The sequence below is a fragment of the Pogonomyrmex barbatus genome, unplaced genomic scaffold, assembly GCF_055798465.1.
Source record: "Pogonomyrmex barbatus isolate J1 unplaced genomic scaffold, ASM5579846v1 scaffold15, whole genome shotgun sequence".
Classification (NCBI taxonomy): domain Eukaryota; kingdom Metazoa; phylum Arthropoda; class Insecta; order Hymenoptera; family Formicidae; genus Pogonomyrmex; species Pogonomyrmex barbatus.
This window is the reverse complement of record NW_028297111.1, coordinates 7,117,374-7,144,041: the sequence shown is the minus strand read 5'-3', so window position 1 is coordinate 7,144,041 and position 26,668 is coordinate 7,117,374. Positions and strand designations below refer to the sequence as shown.

The 26,668-nt window shown below is 30.0% G+C and overlaps 1 protein-coding gene across 1 annotated transcript in view; it reads right to left on the bottom strand.

Moving 5' to 3' along the window:
* The window catches only part of LOC105434020 (uncharacterized), a 54,492-nt gene extending 28,206 nt beyond the window's left edge, over positions 1 to 26,286 (bottom strand). Inside the window, exons 1-3 of the mRNA XM_089073386.1 lie at positions 25,840 to 26,286; positions 21,911 to 22,179; positions 4,914 to 5,108 (exon numbers count right to left, since the gene is read on the bottom strand). Of these exons, the coding sequence (XP_088929512.1) occupies positions 4,914 to 5,108; positions 21,911 to 22,179; positions 25,840 to 25,844 (469 nt within the window). The 5' untranslated portion in view covers positions 25,845 to 26,286. The remainder of the gene's footprint in view (positions 1 to 4,913; positions 5,109 to 21,910; positions 22,180 to 25,839) is intronic.
* Between the last annotated feature and the right edge of the window lie 382 nt (positions 26,287 to 26,668).

Genomic DNA, 26,668 nt, shown 5'->3' with positions numbered 1-26,668 from the left:
TTTTAGCTTGATAATAATATTCTCGTTTTAATATTCTGGCTCTCAAGTATAGAATATTCTCTTCAAGTATTTTTGTTCATAAGTATTTAAATATCAGAATATTCAATTATTCACGTATTTTAGTTTTTAAGTATTTTAACTATTAAATGTACAAATATTAAAGTATTCAAGTATTTATTTTTTAATATCATATTTGATATTTACTATTGATATATAATATCAATAAGGTTAATTTTTTTATTTAACTTATAATAAAATGTTATAACTTTTATGTTGAAAATTACAAATAAATAAATAAATTTAATTCGTTTTTAATAAGAACATATTAAATCAATATTCGAATGTATCAAAATTAATTGTCGTTTTTTTATAATGTCGATTGGTCCCCTCATATTCATTTTATAAGCGACCGGCTATTATCGTAGATGCATTTTAACAATTTGTATACCATATATGTTGTATATCGTGGAAAAGAAAGATACAAATTGCATAAAAATATTTAATTTTGTACTTTCTCTGGAGAGTATTTTATGACCAATTAAAAATTGAAGATGCATGATTACATAATTTTCTTCTTATCATGTGATAACTGCTCATAACGAGATGAATTTACATAACAATGATTGAAATTAATAGAATTTATCTGAATTTTTTATATTAAATTAAAAAATATATAGCGCAAAAAAATAAATAGCGCGCGTGTGCAGCGCGCATGTATGTCTAGTAAATTGAAACATAAAAACATAAAAAAATATAAACATAAATAAATATATAAAAAAATATAGTAAAATTGAGCAAAATTTTTATCAAATTATTATTAAAAAATTAAATTTTCTATCCATTTTTTTTTCTGATGTTCTTTGACAAGTTTGTAACTTATTTTTGATTAGAATAAAATAACTTGAATATCTTTTTTATTTTTAGTTATTAAATTCTTATAAATGAATCCCAAATTTTATGAATATAAATCTAAAATATTAAAAATTGAAAAATTTTTGACTTGTAGTCAACTTTTTCGGATGTTTCTTTTATTTTGGTTCTTTTACTTTTACTTTTGGTTCTAGAGTTATGATAGATAAATATTTATCATGTTAAATTGAAATTGGTAATGTAGATATTTATAAATTGCGATCAGAATCATGTTAAATTGAAATTGGTAATGTAAATATTTATAAATTGCGATCAGAATTTTGAATTAACATGAGAATTAACGATTTTCCGGTCAAGGTTCATTCTTAATTCACATCTCTAAGGAATAGCAGCGTGCACAAGCGGAAATTCAAGTCGACATTCCAACTTAAGCCGATAATTTATTCCAACCACCCACGCGCTTGTCTTATGCGCGTGCCACCGTGTAAATACAGTCGAGAGGCAAAAATAACTAAAAAGGGTTGTAGGGTAATGTCGAGAAAAAAGAACATGGGGAAGAAATTGGTGATAATGTTTTTAAGTCAAACAGGAAAAGTGAAAGCAAAGTTTTCTCTTCTATAGTACAGAAAACCAGCATATTATAATGCCATTTTTAGTAAAGAAGTAATAAACAAAAATAAAATAACAAAATTCATTTTAAATGATTTAATGCACAATTTATGACCAATTAAATCGAAGATGTATGATTACGTAAGTAATTTTCTTCGAGTTATATGACAGCTGCAAATTAAGTAAAATCTATTTTGTGCTTATATAAATATATCATAAGTGATAATTTTTCAATGAATATATTAAATATAATTTTTAATTTGCGGGACAAATTTTTTTTATAAAGTTTAAAAAAATAATAATAAAAGTTTATAAATTTTTCTAAAAAAATCTGTATCATAATAGCATGTCATTTTCGATATTCTCTGTTTGACGATTTTTAAACTATGCAGGAATTTCAATCCGAACTTGAATAGAAATCTATAAGAAAGGAATACCTAAAAAAGAATCGGAGGACGATATCGAAATACGGACGAGATATAAACGGGGAACAGGAGAGCCTCCACGTGTCCGATAAATCGGAGATTACCGATCGCTTTTCGCGGCGAGGACGTGTGGGCGTTCGGATAAATTCCGACCTTAATCGCGATATCACCATTGACGGAATTAATAATTTCTCAAATGGAAGCGCGCTTGCGAAGGATATCCGTAAACTCGCCTACGTGAGCACGACTTACATGACGACGATAAATTACGTTCGGTAGATACGGGTGCGTAATATAATGTGACATGAATATTCGAACGCCATCGTTTTTATTCGTTGGGCATACAATAGCAGTAAGGAAATTGTCGTAATAAAAATATATCCCCCATTACTTCATACAATAGATATTGCTTTCATCATATACAGTGTTTCCTTAGATTTCTACTAAAGGATGTTTATCAATAAATGTATAATTTATTTGACTTTCTTAACTTTTTTCTGATTTTTAATTTTTTAAAAATAAATATTTGATCATCAAAAGTAATAAATTAAACATTAGCTGCAAGTTATACTAATTATTGATTAATAAAAAATTGAATTTCTGGAGTATAAGACTACATTATAAAAATTAATTATTAAAGTAAATTACTAATGCATGGTTTAATATATTGACGCATTGTTTAAAAATTCACAAATTTATAATAGATCGATAGAGAGATAGAAATCGAAAAACGTGCAGAAATAGAAAAATCAATTTCTAAATAATTAAATTACATCAAACTTTGTATATCAAAGTCAAAGATTTTGAAGATGAATCTAATGTCACAATACAAAACTTAAAAATAGCGAATATAATATAGGATATAATATAATGGCGGATATAATGATCATAAACCATTTTGAAGATATATCCAAGACACTTTTTAACTGCGAGAAATTCATTATCATAATAAATTTTTGAAAATTACTATTAAATCTACTACAAATTTTCGTAAAAGTTTTTCTATCAGAAGATTAGAATAGCTATTTCTATCAAGATTTAAGTATTTTGTAACACTTTACTTATAACTTAACTTTATAACTTAACTTTTATAACTTTACGGAAAATTATACATGAAATTAGATAGTACGATAATCTCTATATATCTATAGTTAATGTAATTAATATAATTAATGTAATTAAGTAACCTATATTTATTTTAAAGAATATTCGAATATGTTTGTAAATATAGATGACAGTATGGAATAAAATTTGTTACCAATCAGATATAAAAAAATTATACTAAATAATGCATCATACGATAGCAATAATAATCAAATATTTTCAAATATAAAAAATATAATTTTTATATTTATATTATTTTTTTTATTATTATACTCTTTTTGTTTTTATTTTTGTCTTACTATGATGATCTGCCTGATGACCAAAAAGTCCATCTATCTAACTAACTCCGGAGTATAATTTAATTATACGTAACAATGGCAATGATAATACCAGTAATATAATTTGTAAGAGATACAAATCAATGACAACTGTAACAATCTGATTTAAACGATTAATTAGTACTCTAACGCCACAGTGACGCCTACCTTAAATAATTACAATGTAGCATATGATCTAACTATAAATTGGTCGAATCCGAATGTATGGCAATATTTGTAAAATATCTTGTATAAGCACACTCGTTACTTTTAACAATGCAATTATCTGTACACTTTCGGACGGCAAATAAATAAGTGGATGGCGAGTCTGTTTATTTGAAAAACACGCGCGTATTATCGCGTAATGCAGGCGCAACACGTTCGTATGCGGCCATTGTTACGGACGTCACAGAAAGATTGCAATTATTAAATTACAAATCGCCGCGTTCACCTCCCATAATGCGTTTGCACCTCCATCCTGTATTAATTAAACAAATTGGTAGCGCACCGCGCGTTTTCTATGTTCTTCCACCGCTTTTGCACGCGAGCTCGTTTCCATTATACCCACTCAATTGTCACAATAAACTAACCAGACGTGACGTCAATGCAGTCGCAAGTGTTCGGCACGAGTATTTATGTAACTAGGAGATTGATAACAACATTTCTATATACATCATTCTGCATTGCGATGCAACGAATAAATAGTTCCTTCCGTTAAAACTTAAAGAAATTGATATCTATTGGATAAAAAAAAAACAAAGCAACTAAAAATTAATGTTCTTGCATAAAATAATAAATTTCATTTTCATTTAAGATTAAGAAATACAAATATTTTTTTCTTATTCTAAAATCAATAACAATAACATTTTTCCAATAAATATTATTCATATTAATTGAAAGTCTATTATTTTATGCAAGAACATTAATTTTTAGTTTTGCTTTTTTTTATCCAATAGATATCAATTTCTTTAAATTTTAACAGAAGCTATTTATTCATATATATATATATATATATATATATATATATATATATATATATAGGGTGTCCCTAAAAAAATGGCCAAACAGTGGCCAGCATATGCAAGTAGAGCAGACTAAATTGAGTCGAAAAGTCCTGTACTATTTTGCGATTTTCATAATAGTTAACGAGTTATTAATTTATGAAAATAATCAAATTGCAAGTGCGCGGTGATAGGACCGCCCAGTGAGACACGCTAAGTTCATGCAACGTTCATAGAAGAAAGCGTAGCCAATGCCGCTCGTAATCAACAACTCTACGCATGCCTGGTGACGGCGAACGTCTAGGTATATACAGGGTGTCCGGCATCGGTCATATCACCTCTCGTGTAGATAGAATTGATAAAACTGAGTAAAAAATTCTTCTATCATTTTGCAATTTTCGCGATAATTATCGAGTTATTAATTATTAAAAATCACCGTATTAGCCCGGCCCACCAGTAAATGCAAGCGCGCGGCAGATATATATATATATATATATATATATATATATATATATACACATATATACCTAGAAGTATAATAAGAATCTTAAATATATAATAAGATTAATAATAAAAAAAACACTTACCGGCACGAAGGGCATCCATAGGTACACTCGGATACGGAATACTATAAGGGTACCCCTCTTTCCGCAGCGTTTTCGGTTTTCTTCGTGGTCTATACTTGTAATCTGGATGCTCCTTCATGTGTTGAGCACGTAACCTCTTGGCCTGATCAATGAATGGGCGTTTCTCGTCCTCCGTGAGGAGTTTCCATTCTGCGCCTAGCGATTTTTATTTTTATTTATAATAAAAGTATAAAGACGCATGTTAAAGAAATGTCAGAGAAAATAACCACTAATCAATATGTAGGTAATGTGCTTATATCAATAAATTTCTTATTATAATACTTTTATAATATATTTAAAACTTATTACTATTATTATATTAACTTTATATATAATAAGAAAGATTGCTCTGTTAGAATATACCGCTAATACAACAATATTTGTACTTCTTCTCTATCAAATTTTTCAATTGTAAGTTTAAGATAGATACATTTTTCCGGTCACATATTCATGGTTTAGTTGGGTAGTAAATAAATCGATCGTTTCATTAATGTAATTTTAAATTCTTCTTATATCTTTCTTTTTTCTTTTTTCTTTTATCTTTTCTTTTTTCTTTTTTCTTATATCTTTTATTTCATTAATTTCAATGATTTTAATTCTTTTTTATATTCACAAATTAATTGATTGAATAATTCGTTTTATGACGTTATGTCTTGCAATTATCTTCAGATATTAAACAATGATTAATACATGAAACATTAAAAATCAGTATTTGAGAACTGCTGGTTTCAGAAATTTGATTAACAAATATTTAAAGAGAAATCATTTATGGCAACGCATTAAATATAAAGAAAATTAGCACTCTGTATTATCATTTATGTATTGACAAAAGATTAATATCTTTATTGAAAGGAGAGAAACGTACAAACCAATTTAAATATTTTATATTAAGTATTTAAAATTATTAAGTTTAAAACTATATGCTTAATTATTGTAATACTTTTTTTTTCGGCATTTCGTTTTACGTTTCACGTATTCGTATGCCACGACGATTCATGTTTATACGTTTTCAGAATCCGTGATGAACCTTATTGGTAGAAGATACGGAAGGGGGTAAATCGCGAATCGTTTTTAACTCCTTCGCCGTTCTTCTCTGCATCCCCCTCTACCGTACCAACGGGCTGATTGTTTTGCACAGAATTAATTACCACTTGTTGTTGGCCGTCGAGGCGAGCACAAAGCGTAAAGCCCCGGTTCTGGTATTCTAGAAACGGAACCCGCTGGTAGCGAGGTGCGACACCGACCCCAACGCCGAGGCTAATGCAACGGCGGCACAATGCACCCGGGGTTTGCATCGCGACGCTGCCAACAATGGCCGCCACGACGAGACGTAGGTGTCGCGACGCTGCGAAGCTCGCAGCTGTTTACTGAAGATTGATTTCGCTGAGAGAACTTGATAGCGAGAATTGTTATAAAAAGATCGAATATGAAATCCGGAATATCCGGTTTGTGAATATTTACGTCCCTTCGATTTTTTTAAACTCTAATACTTAGAATAAATAAACCCTTGGCTCTCTTAAGAAAGATTCGAGTCTTATTATAAAAAAAATCGACATAAATTACGCAAGCAGTGCCAATGTTAATTACCTTGAGAATGCACGGAGAGAATTTATTTTTATTATTGTCGTCAAACGAGATAGCTCAATTCGAGGCTCAAATTTAATCCGGGATTTGTTCAAGATAAACCGGTCGTGAAGTCGCCAAGAGCGACTTTTTCGTGCTCTTCAAGTTTCGCACGAGGACTTTAATATCTTCCTCTCCTTTTATGTAGCTTGGTCAAGATTACCGGACACGATGGAGAGTGAAAAAGAAGTTGCCGGAAGAAAGGAAAGAAAGCAAGTAATATTCTGAACGACCAACAGGATGCGAAGTTTCTTTTGAGTGGGATAAAAATTCTCGATAGAAAATGATAAAAGAGAAAGAAAGGGAAAAAAAGATAGACGGAATTAAATGAGATTTTACAGAGAGGCTTGAATCATTTAAATAAAAATTCAAATAAAGCCTAAACTTATTAAAAATTATTGCCCATTGCGTGGTAAGTCTGTTATTTAAAAGTTATTTAAAAGTAACGGCACACAGTTGATGGCAAAAGAGAAGAAATCTTGAATTTTATATAAACTTAAAAAATAAAAAAGATTATTAGACGCTAAAGATGACCAATAAATGACTGTTATTTATTCCTATATTTGAATATATCTTCAGATATCTATTATAACCACCTATTATATCTACTGTTATATCTACCTATTTGTTGTAAAAATTCTTCTAAATTATCAAATCATTATTAAGGATGATTTTCTAATATCACTTTCAGAAAATAATATCGCACAACTAAAAGATCGAAAGAAAGAGAGCAGTACAAGGGAATAGAGTCGGAAGCAATAGAAACTGATAAGAACGTAGGGTGCCGAGGATTTACAGCGAACCCCACAAATCCCCTATTCCTTCTGTTGTTGTTGCTGTCTGCTAACAACAACGGAGCACATCCACTGTTGAACAATACGGATACGTGGTGACGCACAATGAACCCTGAAGAAAGGTATCGGCAAGCGCTGGATGAGAATCCGACGTTTCTGTCTTTCGAAACAATAGCGAACTGATAGCGGCAGTCTGGAGATCAAACTAGGATCGTACTGAGATCGAATTACTATTCTTAATACGTAACATTTTTCGAAACTCATATACTGAAAAAAAAATGTCTTGCAGTCACAGTGAAAATTATCTAAATACGAAAAATTAGCTAAATATATAAATGACAAATGGCAAGCATTGCATATGTTTTGTATCTAATCGATATATTTGACAGAATTTATATTTGAACAATTTGTCAAATTTAATAAGAAAGTCTCTGTATAACGACCAATCAGATAATAGTCACTCACACCTCTTATAAAAATGATTGTGTGATTTGGTTATGAAATCTAAATTTTCTTGCATATTGTTAGATGCTACTGCTATAAATTCTACATACGACAGACAATTTTCTAGCAGATATAAAAAAAAAACAACAATACATTTTAACTGTTTAACATTTAAAATTAACATTCTAGCTGAATCAGTAAACATTTTTGTGAGTGTAAAGTGAGGTGTGAGAATTTTGTGATTTATTGCTATTAAAGAATAATTTCGTCCATCATTTATTTCAAAAAGATAAGCTTTTTAAAGTAAAGAAATTAGTCGTATTACCGCTTTTTGCGATTTACAATAGAAATAAGAATTTGAAATATGACGGCCCGTATTGTTGACTCACGGACCGCGTGAAATTGACTATCGAATCAAGAAGCCGAATCGACTTCCGGTGCGAAGGGGTTAGTCCCGCTTTCTATTTATATTATGGCTTATCCAATCGTACGTTTACGATCGATATACCGTTTTCCCGCCTGAAAAGCAGGTGGCATGATCGAACAAGAGAGGAGAATAGTGAGAAATGGGTGGCGGGGGTGATGGAGTATTCGACGTATTTGTTTAGAACAAAAGCTTCCCGGCCCTGATGGTATTAGTAAGTTGACATTCGCGGGCAATACTCCTTCGCCTTCTCTTTCTTTCTTTCTAGTGCCAACAACGATGATGACGACGACGACGACGACGACGACGACGACGACGACGACGACGACGACGAAGAAACGAGCTTTAAAGCACAATAGCGCCCGCTTTTCAGTCCTTTCCCTGCGGACAATACCGTTTATTTAACATCGTTTAAAAGTACAAAGCCTGTTAATTAATGGACGGGGGCGGCGGGAAGGAGATAGAAACGAGGAATGGGAAGAAAGGAAAAGGAAAGAGAGCAGGACGGCATGGCCGTGACGTCGCCCTCGTTTCTGTGACACGAGCAGCGCCGATAAAAGGAGCCGATAAAGAATATGTCGATTGGCTCGTCGATTATACTTGAAGCAGTTTTACTTTACTTTATTTTGCAATCTCAAAGAAATTTGATTTTGACTTTCTTTTTTAGTAATTTAATTTATCTTAACGTTTCGCGTGCTAACATGTCTCGTGTTGATTTTTGGATGGAAAAGAATCACAATTCGAAGTGTGATAACAGAAGACGAAGGGGTGGCGGTGCAGCTACTGCACCACCAATCGATCGGCCTCTACCCCCCTCCCCCCCCTCCCTCCCCCGACCCTTCCCTGTACTTGTCCCTGACGTGGAATGAAACGTGGAAATTGGAAAACGTTTCCTGCATTTCCTGTTAGCGCGGGGACTTGCCGACTTGCTCCGAAATCGAAACTTGCGTTGTCAGGATTACGTGAGAAAATACGTTCGGTGTTAAAAATACCAAAACGAAACGTCATTACAATATAAATAGGTAAAACGTAAGTAAGTTTTAGTTCCGTTAATTAATATGTTGTAATTAGAAGAAACTGTTAAAGTACAGAGAATAAATATTGTTTTTATGTTAATAGTTATCAAATATTGTATTATTATGTATTTTAAAGTATGTAAAGTATTATAGAAAGTAATCTATTCCACTAATATATTAAGATTTTTAATTGTTGAAATGTTAATTTATCTTCATTCTCATTGTTGATTATTATTTCATCATTGCTTGCCCGAGCTAAACAAAATAATATATGAAAGAACTGTGTTAAGTTTAATATATATCGCGTATCCTAAACGGTCTACTCAAAATTTTGTATTATTTTAATATGCGTGTTGACATTAATACACCGATGACACTAATACTATGTTAATATTTTAACGGAAAATAATTGCAGTTTTCATCACAATTTGAATTTAATTACGTGTAAAATTAATGCATCCTTTATGTTAAAGAATAAATAAAAAAATTAAAATTATTTTTCTCGTAGATGTAAATATTTAAACTTTCAATTAAAATAAAATAACAGTTTGTATATACAAAAAGTATAATTATATACATATACGTGGAAAAAACGATTTTATTAAAATGTCTAAAAATTTAACGGGATATAAATTTGAAAATAATTTTACTGATATATGAAAATAATTATGTAGAACGTTTAAGCACGATGATAATATCATCGAATTGATATAAATTTAACTACTTTGGAAGTCTTATATAATTATGATAGTCCAACAAAATTATTTCCAGATCTATATTTATCAAATTTTTAGATACTTCAACAAAATTGTTTTTTTCTATGTAATATATGTAATCATTTATGTATATAAACTACTTTATTGGAGCACGAGTAGTATTTGGATCACATCTTTTATTTTATTTCACAGAAATTTTATTTATAAGAGCATCTTAGATGTCAATTTCTTTAACAACGCGGTCAACAATCACTGTAATATTAATTTTATGTCAATTTAAGAATATTGCTATACATTGTATTATCATAACACCTTTTTAAATTGTTTCATTAATTTTACATTTTAAATGAGTTAATATAAGAGACATACGCTAAATTTATACATAGATGTGTTAAATATTTAACATAAAGTTTCATCTTAACTACCAATTTTTTTTTTAACAAAAGTGTGTAAATTTCCAATTGTGTATATTATGTTTGTTTTTTTTTTTTTTTTTTTTTTACCTAATATTTTTAGATCTTTTATATGTTCATCTTCCAGATAGTGTATCTATTAAAATATCGTAAATGAAAGTAATATAATGTTGGACTGACTTCACACGCAATTCTTGATTCTACATTCGGGAGGGCATATGGCATTCCGTCGGACAAACGTTACGTTCGATGATAGCGCGAGATTTCATCAAATGCATTCATCTGCCGACCTATGATATAATTACGTTGTTAGATAAAGCGAAACACGGCTAAAAGGAAATCCTACCTCGAGTCCTCCTTCGCGTGCCACGCTAATAGCCTTTTCTTGCGGCGCGAAACAATGACGTCGTTATTCTCGTTACCGGCGTCGTATCGTGCCAATTAAGAAGATGCCTCGGAGGCGTACGTATTACTCGCTACGGCCGATTCAGGACCTTTTTAAGGCAGTACAAGTCTCGCCTTCTCTTCGTTACAGCCGCAATCCCAATGTCTCTTTTATGATTTCATTAACAATTACGTTGCAACAAAATATTCGCATTCAATATACAAATATTTTTTTTTTTTGTTAGAATTTTAACTCATTAATTACGGCTTCATTATGCACCAACATCTCTTTATTTTTTTTATGTTATTAATTTAAAATGAAGCGTGACAAAAATGACAGTTAATATAATATTTCGTTACTTTACGTTATTTTAAACATTACAGCAAAATGTTTGATGATTTGATATCTGAATTGTTTTACTGATATTTTTGTATACCGATTTTTAACTTATCTGTTTTAAAAACTTTCAATCTTGTTCGAACAGATTTAATGAATTTAAAATTTCTGAAAATAAATCTATTTTAATCTGAGATTTAATAATAAGTTAAAGTTAGTTTAGTTTCAGGTCCGAAAACAAAATATAAGAAATCACGTACACACATTCTGAATTAATTATTATTCTATTAATATTATTTAATTATATTTTAAAACAGCATTTAGATTATAGAGAAGCTCTTTTCTTTTAATCGTTTGTAATTTGAGAAAGTGTTCCAAAATATTAGATAACGTAATTGTATAACTTTCGACTGTACCTTCTTGTACCTTCTTAATCTTTTCCCCTTTTCAACCCTTTTCGTGTGAAGAGTTTCTTCTCGCGTAGAATTCGCAGAAGAAACAGATTTCGTGCATAAGTCTCGAAGTAGAGTGGAGAATTTTGTCTTTGTAATACAAAGAGCGGGTTCAAAGTAGTGACGGAGAGCTTTTAAGGGAACGGGAGTTTAAAGCTTGCTTGGGGACGATCATTTTTAATCACGCGCACACAAGCATGAGAGAGAAAAAACGTAAGTGCGTGTAATACACTCTTGCACTCATCATACACATACTTACACATAAAAAAGTGTTCATATTGCACATTATATTTAATGTGCGCATTTATTTCTATTGAATGTTATTGTTTCTTGCCTTTTGTAAATTTTGTAAATAAAACCCTGTGTCAGGATTCGCGAATCATTCTTCTTTTTCCAAAACTTGAGACTCAATAAAATTTTTTTCTCAAACGTGATCTCAGACCTGTCTTTATAAAAGAGAGTTAACTTTTTATTTCGATTGATTGTGATAATATAATTATCAATTCTTTTAGTCTTTGCGTTTCTTCTACAGATAAGATTGGCTGGCAACGAGTTGTGCTCGATCATGGTTTATTGGGGATAAGTTACTGTTATATTTTTTTTTAAATATGTGCAATCACTTTTTTTCAAATCTATTGAAAATTATCTTTTCAAAATGCTAGAAAAAAATCATGTGCCAAGTACACATCTTCGTCGTATAAAAAACTAGCATCAATTTATAAGTGTCAATAAAATTAAATATAGTTATTAAACTTGTGTATATATATATATATATATATATATATATATATATACAAATTACTTTTTATATTATTATCTTTCAATGCTTCAATATCTTTATATTTTATTATTACTTTGTCTTGTATAAATGTTAACTCTCCTTCATTTTCAATAAACTGCGTTTACTGAGAGAAAATTATTATTCATATTTGGGACATACATTTATCTCCTTTAGCATACATTTTTGTATTTCCATTGTATGTACAAATGTTTTCAGTCATCATTGTTTCATTTGTGTTGGCCATATCAATTTTCGAATTAATTCACTTGAAATTTAAATTTTAAATTGTCCTTTATAATTTACTATATGCGAAATAGTTTCGAGTTTACAATTTATACGAAAAGAGCAGTTTTGCTGAAGTATCTAATAATCTGAACAAGTATAGATTTGGAAATTATTTTGGAAATTATTATTTATCAAAAAAATTATGCAGAGCAAAATTGATTGTTGTGATATCTAAAATTTTTGCAATATTCATGTTTAACCTTTCTATGTAATTATTTTGATGGCCCAACAAAATTCAAATCTATGTCTGGCCAAATTTTTAGATACTTCGACAAAATAGTTTTTCTGATGTTATGTGTCAAAAAAGATATCCTTTGTATTATATTTCTGGTTCTTCGAGTCTTAATTACAAGTCAAAATAACAATTCTTTTTAACATGATTGTTTTTCTTGAGAACTTCTTAGAAAATATTATTCTCTCTTGATCCTCCGTTTCTTGAATAATTCTTTGAACAATGTTGAATAGTTCTTTGAACAATGTTGAATAGTTCTTTGAACAATGTTGAACAATATTGTAGCATGCAGACGAAGAATGGATGTTTTTGTTATTCTTTTTCTATTTTAAAGCGCAAAACAAAACTGATTTCGCGTTATGTTATTTCTTCAAAAGAAGATTGTAAGCAATTCCGAGCTATCCAAGATAAATATCATGGATACTGTCATGGTTCATCATGAAATGATGTTAGTGAAACAGTTAAACCGAATTAATCTCCATAGGATCTCGGATGGGATCTCCTGTTTTGGAGAGGAGACGGCGAAACTGACAAGTCGTTCCTTTAACGCGTTCGAAAGAAGCCGCTACCTCCTCTTGAAGGCTTCGGCAAGCGGTAGAAATACTTCATTACGATGAAAGCTTCTCCCGAGTCTCTTCTTCTCCATGTCTCCTCCCCTCTCTCACTCTTCTCTTACGTGTTATGTACCCTCTACTCCTCTTTCGTTCCGCCTTCTTTGTGAACTTCCTCTCGGGGGTGTTTGCATCGCGTGCGTGCGTGCGTGCGTGCGTGCGTGCGTGCGATTTTGCAGCGCAACATTGTGTCGAAGGTAGCCTTAGAGGCGAGGATTAGGAATGAAGCAGAATCTCATCACGATCTTTGTGGGGAGAGTGTCAAAATTATGTTAGAAAGAAATCAATACAGTTGAAAAATTTATACTTTTCCAATTTTGTGTTAAATAATATTTAACACATTTATATTATTATTATTATTATTATTATTATTATTATATTATATTTAACACATACGTAAATTTATACGTTAGTTATATTAACTGGATTAAATTAATTAATATGAAATATAAAATTATTATATAACAATTGAAAAAAGAATGTTATGGTAATACAGAAGTTGTCAGATTTGATACATTTCTGATTACATTTGTATCTGGGAACTTAAAAAAAGTTTGATACAATTTCAATATTAAATAAAATTTCTGGTATAATGTTAAAGAAATGTAATAACATTTGAGTTAAACGCAAAAATAATTAATGAATGCGTCCAATATCGTCATTACTCATTGAGCGGTTAAGTAATAATTGAATTGTGATTGTAGTTCTTTTTTTTTTTTTATATACAACGATTTACATTCAATGAATTTATTAGCCGTTCATTGCGACGAAATACAGTAGATGCACCTTTTTATAGGAATATAATCATATTTTACTGCTTTACTTTACATATTTAACATACTCTTTATTTCTAACAATAGATAGCACGATCTTTTCAAGAATTTTCTATTTCATGTTTTCCCTAATGTCGACGTCGACGTTCCCTGTTTTACGAGAATTACAATAGATTTGTTGTGAGATAGAATGAGATATAGCTCCTTTACACGAACGGTTAGAAGAAACCTGCTATTAGCTACTACATATTATATATCTATTATGTCTGAAAAAACGCGTGACCTGATGTATTAGTCTAGCGTCTTACAAATGAACTATCTCGTTCCGTTTTAAACTGTGTATCAATTTCTGACTTTACTCTATTCCAAGAGAATGCTTAGTTTAGATATACAAAATGTATGATAATTAATGAAACGTCGTTTGTGTGCGAGTAGGACGAGCAAAAGATCCTGTATCAAATTACGATGAAAATTATATTTATTTTTTATTGAAATATTAAATAATAAAATGTTAACGTCATCATTATGTTAAATTGACACAAAATTTTTAAAACATGTGATATATTTTAAATTTAACAGAAATTTTTCAACAATATAGAATAAATCGAAGATTTTTCTATGACGTTTTCAGAATCAACGTTTTATTTTTATCAGTAATTTTTATCAATAATTTAACTTTTATTTGACTTTTATTTCGATAACTTGATATTAATATTAATCAAAATTTAATATATTATATCATGTTTCTCTTTAAAATAATTTTATTAATGGTTTTATTTAATTTTATTTATCGTTTATAGCGCCTTTCTGTGTTGATTTTTCTATCTTGATCGGAATTGCTATTATCAGAACGCTTGAGCCATCCGTTTGAGTGGAATCTTGAAGACGAAAGGGAAAGGGGTAAGGTTCGGACAAGCAACTTGCACAACAGGAACGTTACAGCGAGGTCCAATAACTAGATTAGCTCTAAGCGCTTCCCAACAGGGCACTCACTTTAAAGAACTACTCTCTCTTCCTCTCTTGCGCTACAATTACTCCCTTTAGGATCTATCCCTAAAGGGAAATATCCTCTGGGTATCGTGAAACGTGGTAAATTGCGGACTCAGAAGATAAACGCGTGGGTTGCCATCTACTAATTGATGCAATAAAACCGGAGGTTGTTTTATTGTATTTTCGAATTGGAATTATTTTACTTGCAAAATGTTTATCTTGATAGTAAGATTATATGATCGAATTTCTATTTTGTTTTATTTTAATGTGAAACAATGACAATTCTATATTTTAAATATAATAAATTTTAGTTTAATAGATAAAGTTTTCTGAAATTTACAAAATTCTAACTTCAAAATTTCAAAAATTTATAATGTAAAGAGAATCTACAAACGAAGAAATTATTAGAAAAAAACTTCAAAATTTCAACATTTTAAAGCCTTAAAAAGAAATTATTGCTTTCGAGAATCTATTATTCCACAATTTCGAAATTTGATTTAATTTTTTAAGCACATTCTTATTTAATTATATTGAAAGGTTTTCTTTGCTATTTTGTGAAAATTCCCATGGTTAGTTAGAGTATTCACATACAAGTTGAAAAATAAGATGACATTCTTCCAAATCTTTGTGGCAGATAAAAAGCGGAACATGACATTGCATGCACTCGCCTGTTAAATTCTGATCACCGAATCGAGAATGCATTCCGGAGCTTTTTGTCATCCTGCGTGCGAATTTTGCAACAGTGAGTGGGAAAGGAAAGGGATGAAATCTGTGAGTGCAGCAACGGAGTGGATGTGTATCATCCAAAAATATGCTTGGCGACGAAAGAGCGACGGAAAAGTGTCGCGTCGACAAAAAAGAAAACCTGAGGGGAAAAAAGCATGGGAAAATGGTTGGCTTGGGGGTGGAGGATGAGAGCGGGGGGATGGAAAATAGAAAAGGGGTGGTACACCGAAGGTTCGAGCGTGCGCATCACTTTTACCGAAAAGGAGGAGAAAGAAGAGGAGGAGAAAGAGAAGAAGGTGGAGGTAGAGTAGGAGGAGGAAGAGGAGGAGGAGGAAGAGGAGATCGCTTCCCTTATTCGACGTCGCCGGGGAAACGAAAAATCGGGGATAGACGAGGTGCGAGACGAGGAAGAAAATGACGGATAAAGGAGCTCGAGGGAGTTGCGGAAGGTCCTTTGTCGACTGGGGTATTTAACGGAAATACTAGACGGAATATCTCCGTTGGCGCTAAATCACGCGGACGTGTGCACGAAGTCGTTCATAAAGGAAGCGACGAGAAATAATATGTCGTGACAAAATGATAGTCCTGATTGTGCGATGAATAATTCTCGCTGCGTTAAAAATTTTCTTCTAAAATCACGAATAAATTATCTTACAGGGAAATACCGTGAGTTCGAATTCTCCTCCTCCTTTCTCCTCCTTTCTTTGACTTAAATGAGAACTTTTGTGGATATTGTATAGAGTAACTTAATAACGGTGTATGTTATTCGTGTCCTAACATCTTTTAAATGTTTGACAACGTGACTTTTTTTACTTTAAAACCGAAAAGGCTTTCTCGAGTATAACTTTTTCGAGTATAACTCTTAAACTACATGAGATGGAGAGAAATATTTAAAATCAAAGTTCGAGGATAAATTATTTACTCTAAAGTAATATAAATAAGAATTTAAAAAATTTGGTTTTCTAAAAAACTTCTTTGTGTAATTTTTGCAAGTAACTTTTGCATTTTTATACCAAAAAAGAGTATTTTATTTTGAATTCAATCGTACATGTTTTTAATAATGCAATATTGTGCAGTTACAAGAAATGAAAATTGCATTTAATACGTAGTTTGGCATTTTTATATTCTTGTTTGACATGCACGTTTGATATGGATATTGAATTAAACAAAATAACTAAGAAGATGATAATGATAAATAATGATAAAAGATTAGAATTAACTAGATTGATTTTGTTCGATCAAAAGTTTACATGAATTTTATATTAAAAAAAAAGGTCTTTAGGTTTTTTATTACAAGTTTAATTCTGAGATATTATAATCGAAAATTTATTTGCAATGTATTTTGTTTGGATGCTTATAATGCTGTTAATGTTTATTCTTATAAGCGCTATTTTTAATCGGTCATTTTGATTTCCGTGCTTTTAACGAAAACAAAAAACGCCGTTATAACATTTATTATAGACGATTGTTTGCGCATCGACATAAAGAATAAAAAAACAGTTAATTTTTACTGTGTTTGCACAAGCGTTAATTTTATTAGATTTTCTTGATGAAAATATATTATGTAATGTATGTTATGTAACAGATTAAAAACTTGCGCAATTTTTGCTCGTCTTGTTCAAAAATTCATATCTACAAAGGGACCTTTTCTCGCTGATTTTAATAAGTTTAATGTATAATGTATAATGTATAATGTAAGTATAATGTAGATACATAATTATAAACATATAATATATATAATATATACATTAATGTATATACATTAATTAAGGGAACATGGCATATGGACCGTTAGCATATAGTAGACAGTGTACTGTCTAAAAGTCCCGGATTCGATTCTCGGCAGAGACAAAATATATTTACGCTCGTTTTCTCTCGGAAGGCAATGATAAATCACCGAGTAGTATCTTGCTCAGGAAACCTCTCTATCAAAAAATTGCCGTTTGGAATCGGCGTTAAACTGTAGATCCCCATATACAATCTTGTGCGCGCCACAAGTGTATGAGAGGAAGGCGCCCACTGATGACGGTGTTATGGCGCTTGAAGAAGAAGAATATCTGTACATAATTGTAATGCTATCTTTCCTGTAATTAATAGTGAAATTACTCGACGCAACTCAAATTCAAGTATTTGTGAGAAAAATTAAACTTTTACGTGCTCTCTCTCTCTCTCTCCTTGTGTATTGAGTCGGAAACACACCGAATGACTATATGTAAAATATAAAGCAACGGATTAGTTAATAAATCGTAATGTTGTGTATTGTTGTGTATTAAATCTCACTTTTTTCATATTTTTTTCTCTATATCTATATGAATGTGATATGCATACATATTTTTAATAGGAAAATTATAATTATTTATTTATCATTTATTTATCATTTATGTTATACAGATATATATATAAAAAAATGTGTTTAAAAAATTTGGAATTATTTTTTTAACGAATTTTTTATTTATATATATTTTTACTCATCCAAGAAATCGTCCTCGTCAAAATTCTTCTATACTTTTGAATAATAATTATCATAGAAACAATAAAAACATAATATTAGTTTGCAATGAATATGTTGTATGATGTGTAAAGAATGACATTTTTGCAAAAAGTTTCTTTAATAAAATAACTAGAAAACAAACATTTATAAATATTGATCTATTATTAATTAATTTTGATGTATTCCATACATATAAAATCATTGATTTAAATATTATTTGTAATATAGAAGCTTTTAATTGAGAGAGTGTATTTTTATAGTATCTTCTCGCGTATTTTCTTAATAAAATAGACACATTTTGCAAGCATTTAATAAAATTTTTGACGATAAAAATAAACATCATAAGACTGGAAAAGAAGAATATATTTTAGCGGAATTACTTTAATAATATAAGATGTTTCTTTTTTTATCTTCTTCAATTTTGTCAGAAATAATATAATCCTTTCCTTAATAATATAATCTTTCCTGCCTACGAATCAATTAGTAATAGAATTTTATTTTGTTTTATATATGGAAAAAGATATTGACTTTTAAAAAATATGTTAAATCAATTTGCATCTCTCGAAATTTATTGTCGTCTTTTTTTCCGCGATGTCGATTGATTTTTTTCGCTTCACTTATTTTGTGAGCGGCTGTATATAGATAAAACCAAATTTGTCCATTAATTTTGCATTTTCTATTTGTAAGGGACATTTGTTGCCGATTACATAATATAATATAGAAATAAAACACTTGATTGAAAAAATTAATTCAAATTTTTTTAAATACATATCTAGATGGCATAAATAATAAATGAATGTACCACAAAATTATAGTTTCCTTGTTAAAAGTTTATTGCACAAATTTAGTCATATAAATGCAGATTAAAAAAAAAAAATGAAAAGGATCTAAACCCAATCAATACGCAATGCTTCGGCATATTAGTCATCGACTTATTCCGTCGCCCTATAGTCTAGGCTTCGTTCATTAAAAACCTGTTTGTCCCACTCGGTAAATAAAGTACACGAAAAACTAAAATAACTTTTCTCGCGAATGCTTAGAGCTGGGTCGAATAACTTTGCTTTTTGCCTTTAATTTGAAAGAGTAGTACTACAATATATGTATATTGAGATGTCTGATTGATCCTATTTATATTAAAAAAAGTGATTAAATAACCGAAGTGTGTTTTCAAAGTCAAAGAATATCACAGGTATTGGTTACTTGCTTTAAATTTATTATGTGCGTAAAAGTTAGTTCAAGAAGACTTTGATCGGAAAATGGAGTTTTGTGAACTTATTGAAATACGTGGAAATAATTTCGCAAATTAACATTGTCCTTTCTCGCTTTCTGTGCTTGCTTTGTGAGCGGCTGTCATCGCGAAGATTATTAATAAGGAATATAAAAGCTTAAATAGTTGATAGAATTCGGAGATTGTTATAATAGCGAAGCTGTTGTGGTCATGCAGACTAAATGTCATGATCCGTAAACAAAAGATCCCGAGGTCGAATCTCAATCGTTTCATTAATTTTTCTGAAATTTCCTACATTATTTTGACAATTGTGTACATTATATGCATTATTAAAAAAATTAAAAAGATTTTCTGCTCTCGTCGTTAGAAACGACGGAGATAAATCCTGGAAGTTTTTTTGTCAATTAAAAAATTATGTAGCAGAGATTGCACTAATTTACGATAACAAATAATTTACAAATACAAATAATTTAAATACTTAATGCATATAAGCCAAAGATATGTTCAACAACAAAAAGAAATATGGGCAATATTTGATAGACAATATCTTAGGCGTCTAATAATATTTTTTAATTTATTTTTATTTCTGGTGGGGGGAATGAAAGGGATTTTAATCGATATTAATAATATTGATCATTAATAATATTGATCGAATTATTATAGAGCCATTACGTTGAAAGTCTGCTAAATCAAAGCGGCACGTAGTTGGTAATATAATTAATTGAATTTATTTCATATTAAAAGACTTTAGCAACCAAGATCCTGCTTGTCGAGGAAATGCTACGTTTCGCGTAATATTTTTAATTTTTTTAATTTATTATTAAATAATCGCTTATGTCGTCAATCTTTTCATGTTATCTTTAACTTGCAATGTAATGATTTAAAATCAAAATTTTTCTTTTAAAATCGACAATGAAATGATCATATCGATAATACATTCTTCACGAGAAATTTTTGTTGACAGATTCTCCTTGATGTTATGACCACGTAGTGTTGTTACCACTTTCAGATTGTAAGAGATAAATAAATAACGGAGCTAATCGGACTTTCAAACTCCGAATTCTTTATTTACTACCCGCGAGATTTACGGTCTACACGACCGTGACAGTTTTCTTACGATAAATATTTATATTCCCAATCTCTTATTAATATAACTTATACTTTATTTCTTACATTAATATTCTATCGAAAATCGGTTTTTCAAAAAAAAAAAAAAAAGTGGGAATGTTGAGGCTCCTAATTCATTTCATTCATCAATATATTTAATCCTGACAATATGCTCATGAAAATAAAATCTATTGTTAAAAAGATTTCTTCGTTAAATAGTTATCTCACTATTGTTCTAAAAAAAGATTATTAAAATTCGGAGTTAATTAACCGGAAATTCCTTATATCTATCAAAGCGAATTCATCCAACGAATTAGAATCTCCGTCCAAAAACCGAAGAGATGATAACAAACGTTACATTACATAGTTATGACATATTAGGTAATCAAGTCACTTTTTTTATGATACTTTTTATGATACTTAACATCGCTGCTGTATCATTTAATCTGGATTATTTCTACTCTTAATTTTTATAGAATGATAAATTTAATTTATTTTAAAAAAGTATGTTTACTTTGTCAAGCAAAATTATTTGTTCTCAAAATTGTGTGGAATTTAAAAATGTATTTTTATCTCATATTTTTCATTGCAATATTAACGACCATGGCAATCGTGCAGATTATAATGCCTGAGTCAACTTAGATTTGTATATATAGTTTTCTTTAAGTATTTTAAATTAAGTTGTTATTAAATAAAATTAATTTTTTCACCTCTAAGATTAATTTTATCAATCATTTATAACTGACTGAATGATAAAAAAATTAACTAACTATAAAATAACATTGATTTAATTTGTTTAAAATATATAAAAAAATATTATTTCCAGTTTTTTTTTTAAATAATGGTATCTTAAAATTTAAATAAATAAAAATGTGATTTATGGATTGAAAATAATATTAACTAATAATATTAATAATAATATTAACAGCCAACATAAATCTCAGAAAAATTTATAGAAGTTTTAAACATTTATAGAAGTTTCAAGATTTATGTCATTCCAGCGCTGCATTATCTTCTATAACTTAGGATGACCGTAAAAATAAAGAAACCATGAAATTAGGTTCGTTACGCTATTGTACTTTAGAAATTTAAAAATAGGCCATTTTAAAAATAGACAAGTTTTTCACGTACCTAGCCTTTTGGAGATTTCACTGTTATGCATTTTAGGATTTTCTTGTGCTATCTTCCGTCGTTGTAAACGTGACCAAACCATGAAAGCATTCATGGGTCGTTTTATGTGTTCCACCTGAACCTTCTTCCCAGCTGAGCCTAGCGGGCTACCGAGACTGACTCCCATATGACCGACGGCAGTAGCACTCGATGGTGAAGTGCCTGTCATCCCTTGCATACTTGCTCGTAAGGTTTCTGTAAAGGGCCCGTCGCACATATTGCCGCCGGCTCTGAAATTAGACAATTACCAATTAAGGATTCGTTCCAGTGTGGCCAACTCAAAGATTTACATATATATATATATATATATATATATATATATATGCGTCTTTGGGTCTTTTGTAAAAATGTCAAAGGTGAAAAATTATTACTAAACAACTTTTATTTTTAGACTATTTTAAAAAGAAATCATTTTTCTTATTAACTTTTAAGAAATCTTTTATGAAATATTAAGCATTTTTCCATTAAGCATTTTTTCGATTGACTATTAATTAATTACTTCTTCTATCAATTATCATATTTATTTAATATTTACGTTCCGCAATTTGTTATTATTTGGTAAGTTATTTGAAAAAATTTGCACACTAGAATGTAACATATAAATCGCTTATAATTGTCTATATATTTGTTTTATAATTTTATTATTACCAAGAAATTATTACTTCTTATAGTTAAATTAAGAAAAGAAAAACATATTTTTAACAATACAAATGTTTTTAGCATTTCTGTTAAATTTTGAAGTTCAAAATGATGAATATATGATATAGATTTTTAATAACAATTTTTATATTAGTTAATGTTATATTAGCATTATTGACGGTCAGTTAAATTACGAAATCTTAGCTACATTATTCTAAAGTTTTCATGAGGGATCAAAAGAGAGAAGAGTAAGCTTTCCTCGTAGCATATAATGCTTATTCGTTTGCTTTCCGATTCATAAGCAAATTAATCTTATCTGTTTCTTCAAAGTCATTAACCAATCTCGGCATGTTCTACGTGCTTTCTTCATTCTTTACTTTAAATGTTACCCCTGTGGCCAGAGGGTACGCCAAACGATTCTCCTTCTCCTTTCCTTTTCTCCCTCAATTCCTCTGCCTCTGTCCTGTTCTTTTCACTCCAAATTCTAAGTTCTCGAACTAACACAATTATCGCACTGAATCTCCTTGGCGTTTGTTAAAAAAAACCTGTAGTGGTTGAGGGAGGATGAAGAGAGAGAGGGAGCGGTTACGATTTTGTAGGGCGCCCCCTTGTGCGGAGGAGAGGACAACGAGAGAGCGAGTGCCACCCTCGAGTGTCATTCAGGGCGGATTAATAGATACGTCGGTTAGGCGAAGTTGCAAGGGGTGAAACAACCACCCCGTCATCATCGTTCCGTAGTGTTTGGGGCGCTCTTTGCGAATAGCCCCCCCATTTCTCTTTCTCTCTCTCGTAAGAGAGAGTAACTCATTGAGATCGAGAAGATGCTGGAAGTAATGACTGTTGACAACGACCGATGGGGGATTAGGAAGTGATAATTGAATGTTTAGGCATGGGTCACTGACAGAACCAGGAATACACATCAAGCCGCAATTTACTGACTGTTTCGATCAAAAACGTTTACTTTTCGAAACTACACTGAGAAAAAAGTTCCTTTAGATTTAGCAATTCTATTTGTTTGACTTGAATTTATTTAATTTAAACAACATAATTTTATATTAAACACCATTTTGTTGAGTGAAGTTTTTATTTCGTTAGTTATTTCGTTAGAGAATATCATGTTTAATGGAAAAAAACACTATTATTTAAAGAAAATAAAATTTATCTTTGAACTAAATAATACTTTGTTTGGTTAGATTAAATATTGTTACAATAAAAGAAAGAGATTCTTTAATATTATTAAAGTATATAATAAAGAGCGTTACTTTTTACAAATAATTTATTTAAACAAATATTTTATTTAAAATAAAGCTATTTATTATTTTAAAAACGATCGAATTTATTGAATCAATAATTGATGGACTATTTCAAAACATAAATTTCTTTGAATTTAATAAAATTTATTAAATTCAAAAAAATCGTTCTCTCTGTGTATGTCTGTGTAATTTATGAACAAAACGAAAGTTTATGTTTGGCGTTTCGTAATACAACGATCATGATGAATAGCATTAAACTTGATGGCTCGATCGCAAAAGTTTGATTATACATACAATCGGAAACCGCTGAATGTTAGGCACAAATCACGCGTTTTGAATTATAAATTTAAAAGCAGATTTACAGTGTAAAATTTTATTTTGCATGTCATTTGTCGCAACTTTTTTTTTAAGTTATTATAAAGTCTTTAATTACGCTATAATCAAAACTTTTTCAAATAAGTGCTTTTCCAAATTTAATGAATTGTTTAATGACTTTTAATTTATGCAAATAGAATATTTCTCAATAAAGTTTTTAAAATTTCTGTTTCGTGTATTAAAAAAATATGTTTTCGTTTAGTGTAATTTAAAAATATAAATTGACAAAGTATAACTTGGAGTTAATTAAGCAGTAGAACTTCATCTTATTAATATATTAAATCATTAATCGATAATATTATCTAGAAACATAGAAAATATATTGGAGTTTCAGAAAACTGGCTTTTCATGATAAACTTAATCCTGGTGTTTTTTGATTTTAGCAAAAAGATAATACTTATTTGGCATTTTGTAAATAATTATTCACTTTTAACAAGTGATAACAAGTGAAAACAATAATTACAACACTTTTAACAATAATTACACACTTGTAACAATTACTCACACTACACTTTACTGTTTAATATTTTCCAAGTTAATATTATCAATATTAAATATTAATTTAAAAATATTAATAATTAATAATTTATATTTATTTAAAAAATTTGGATTAATTTTAATTTATTTTAGTCCATAAAGTTGTATACGTTTATAAAAAATTCGGAGCAGTGTGTAATTATAACACATAACATATTAGTCAGTAAAAACTAATTAATAATAAAAATTTAACTCTAACTAATCGGGAATTTTATAACATACATGTTTTAGCATACATATTTTTAATACATATATTTTAATATTAGAAATAACTCTGGATTTTAACATTAGAAATAACTCTGGATTTAATAAAGTTTTTTAAGTATTTCCTTTCATCTATTTATGTTATATGTTTTATATACGGTGTTTTATTCAGTCTTGTTTAAAGATATTTTCAGATTAAAATTTAATGATTTAAACTTTTAATAATTTCGCAATAGATATTTAAACATTGAAATTACATTTTGTAAGTTATTATTTTATTACTTTCTTAATTTGAAGCTTAAATACTTGTAGCTTGAATAATTAAAAAAGTTTAACTTTCTTCAATAATTGAAAGCATATATCATTCACTATGTAATTACACAATAAGAAAATACTTTGTCATGAACATAATGCAATTAATCTTATATGTTTATTTAAATTAACTTTTGATATTTTATTTTCAAAAAATTGTAATACAACTTTAAATAAATCTCTTTTATATATATTCTAAAACGTGAATAATTTAAGAGAGATTCATTTAATATGCTAAAATCATTATTTAAAGAAACAAATAAAATATATGCTTTTCAAGAAAATGTGGCTATAAATTAGCTTATAGATGTTTGAAGATATAAGGAATTCTTTCGAACAAAGGATACTTCAAATTTATTATCCATGATTCATATTTATTATTCATGATTCAAGGTACGTCTTTGACCTGTAAATATATGTAAAATTCCAAGATCGAATGCAAACAGCAGTTTTAGGCATGTATAGATATGTGTACGTCCGTGTTTTTGTGTTAATTTTTGTGTTGTTAAGCTTCTCAAACTCGCGATCTCAAATAAATTCATTTCTTTATACTTTTTATATTGAACCAACCTCATAAAGTGGTGGCCGGCGGCTCGTTGGTGCAACTCCAGCTCAATTTTGCTGCCGTGGTTGAGACTCTCGTCTCACAAAAGATCGATCTTAACAATATACACTATGGAAAGAACGAGAGAATAGAATTGAGAGATCGGTCACTGCACTATTCAATCCGTTTTGCACATAATGTGAAACCAGTTCCTCGTTTCACTGTCACGTCACACCGGGTCCTAATCCTCCTGTTAGTCCCTTCATACGTTGCAACCGTTACGGTATATCTTCATCTACAGTCGAGTCCATCTCTATTAGCGCCATGACAATTACGAGATACGGATATCGAGTATTTCAGTCAATCTTGATCTCTCGAGCTGATTCCGCGAACGCGTGGCGAAGAGACGGGGAATTGTACGTTCCACCTCACTTCTCGGCTACAGAGTGCCGGCAGTGCTGAGTGTGGAAGCTCGAGTAAGTCCGCACGTTTCTCGCCCCACCCGAGTTGCACAATTCGTGGTCGTGGCAAGCACGGCCGTGGACCAATCGTTTCTCGTTGGAGGGCGGAGCATGGCTCGTTGAATGTTTCTGATTGGCCTCAGTAGCAATTGTCGATAGTGGAGGTTACATACCTATGCTTCTAATAGCGCGTCCTGTCTCTCTTTCTCGCAATACTCTTCTTTTCGACCTCTCCTTGCTTGTCTTACAAGAAACGCTTCTTTCAATATCAAAATAGACGTTTACGAAGAAACAATTATATTTCAAATAATAAAAGTTATTTTTCTTCTGTGTACAGCCGAGTCCTACAAAAATAAAAAATTACTGATAATAAGTTTTCCAAAAATTACTCTAC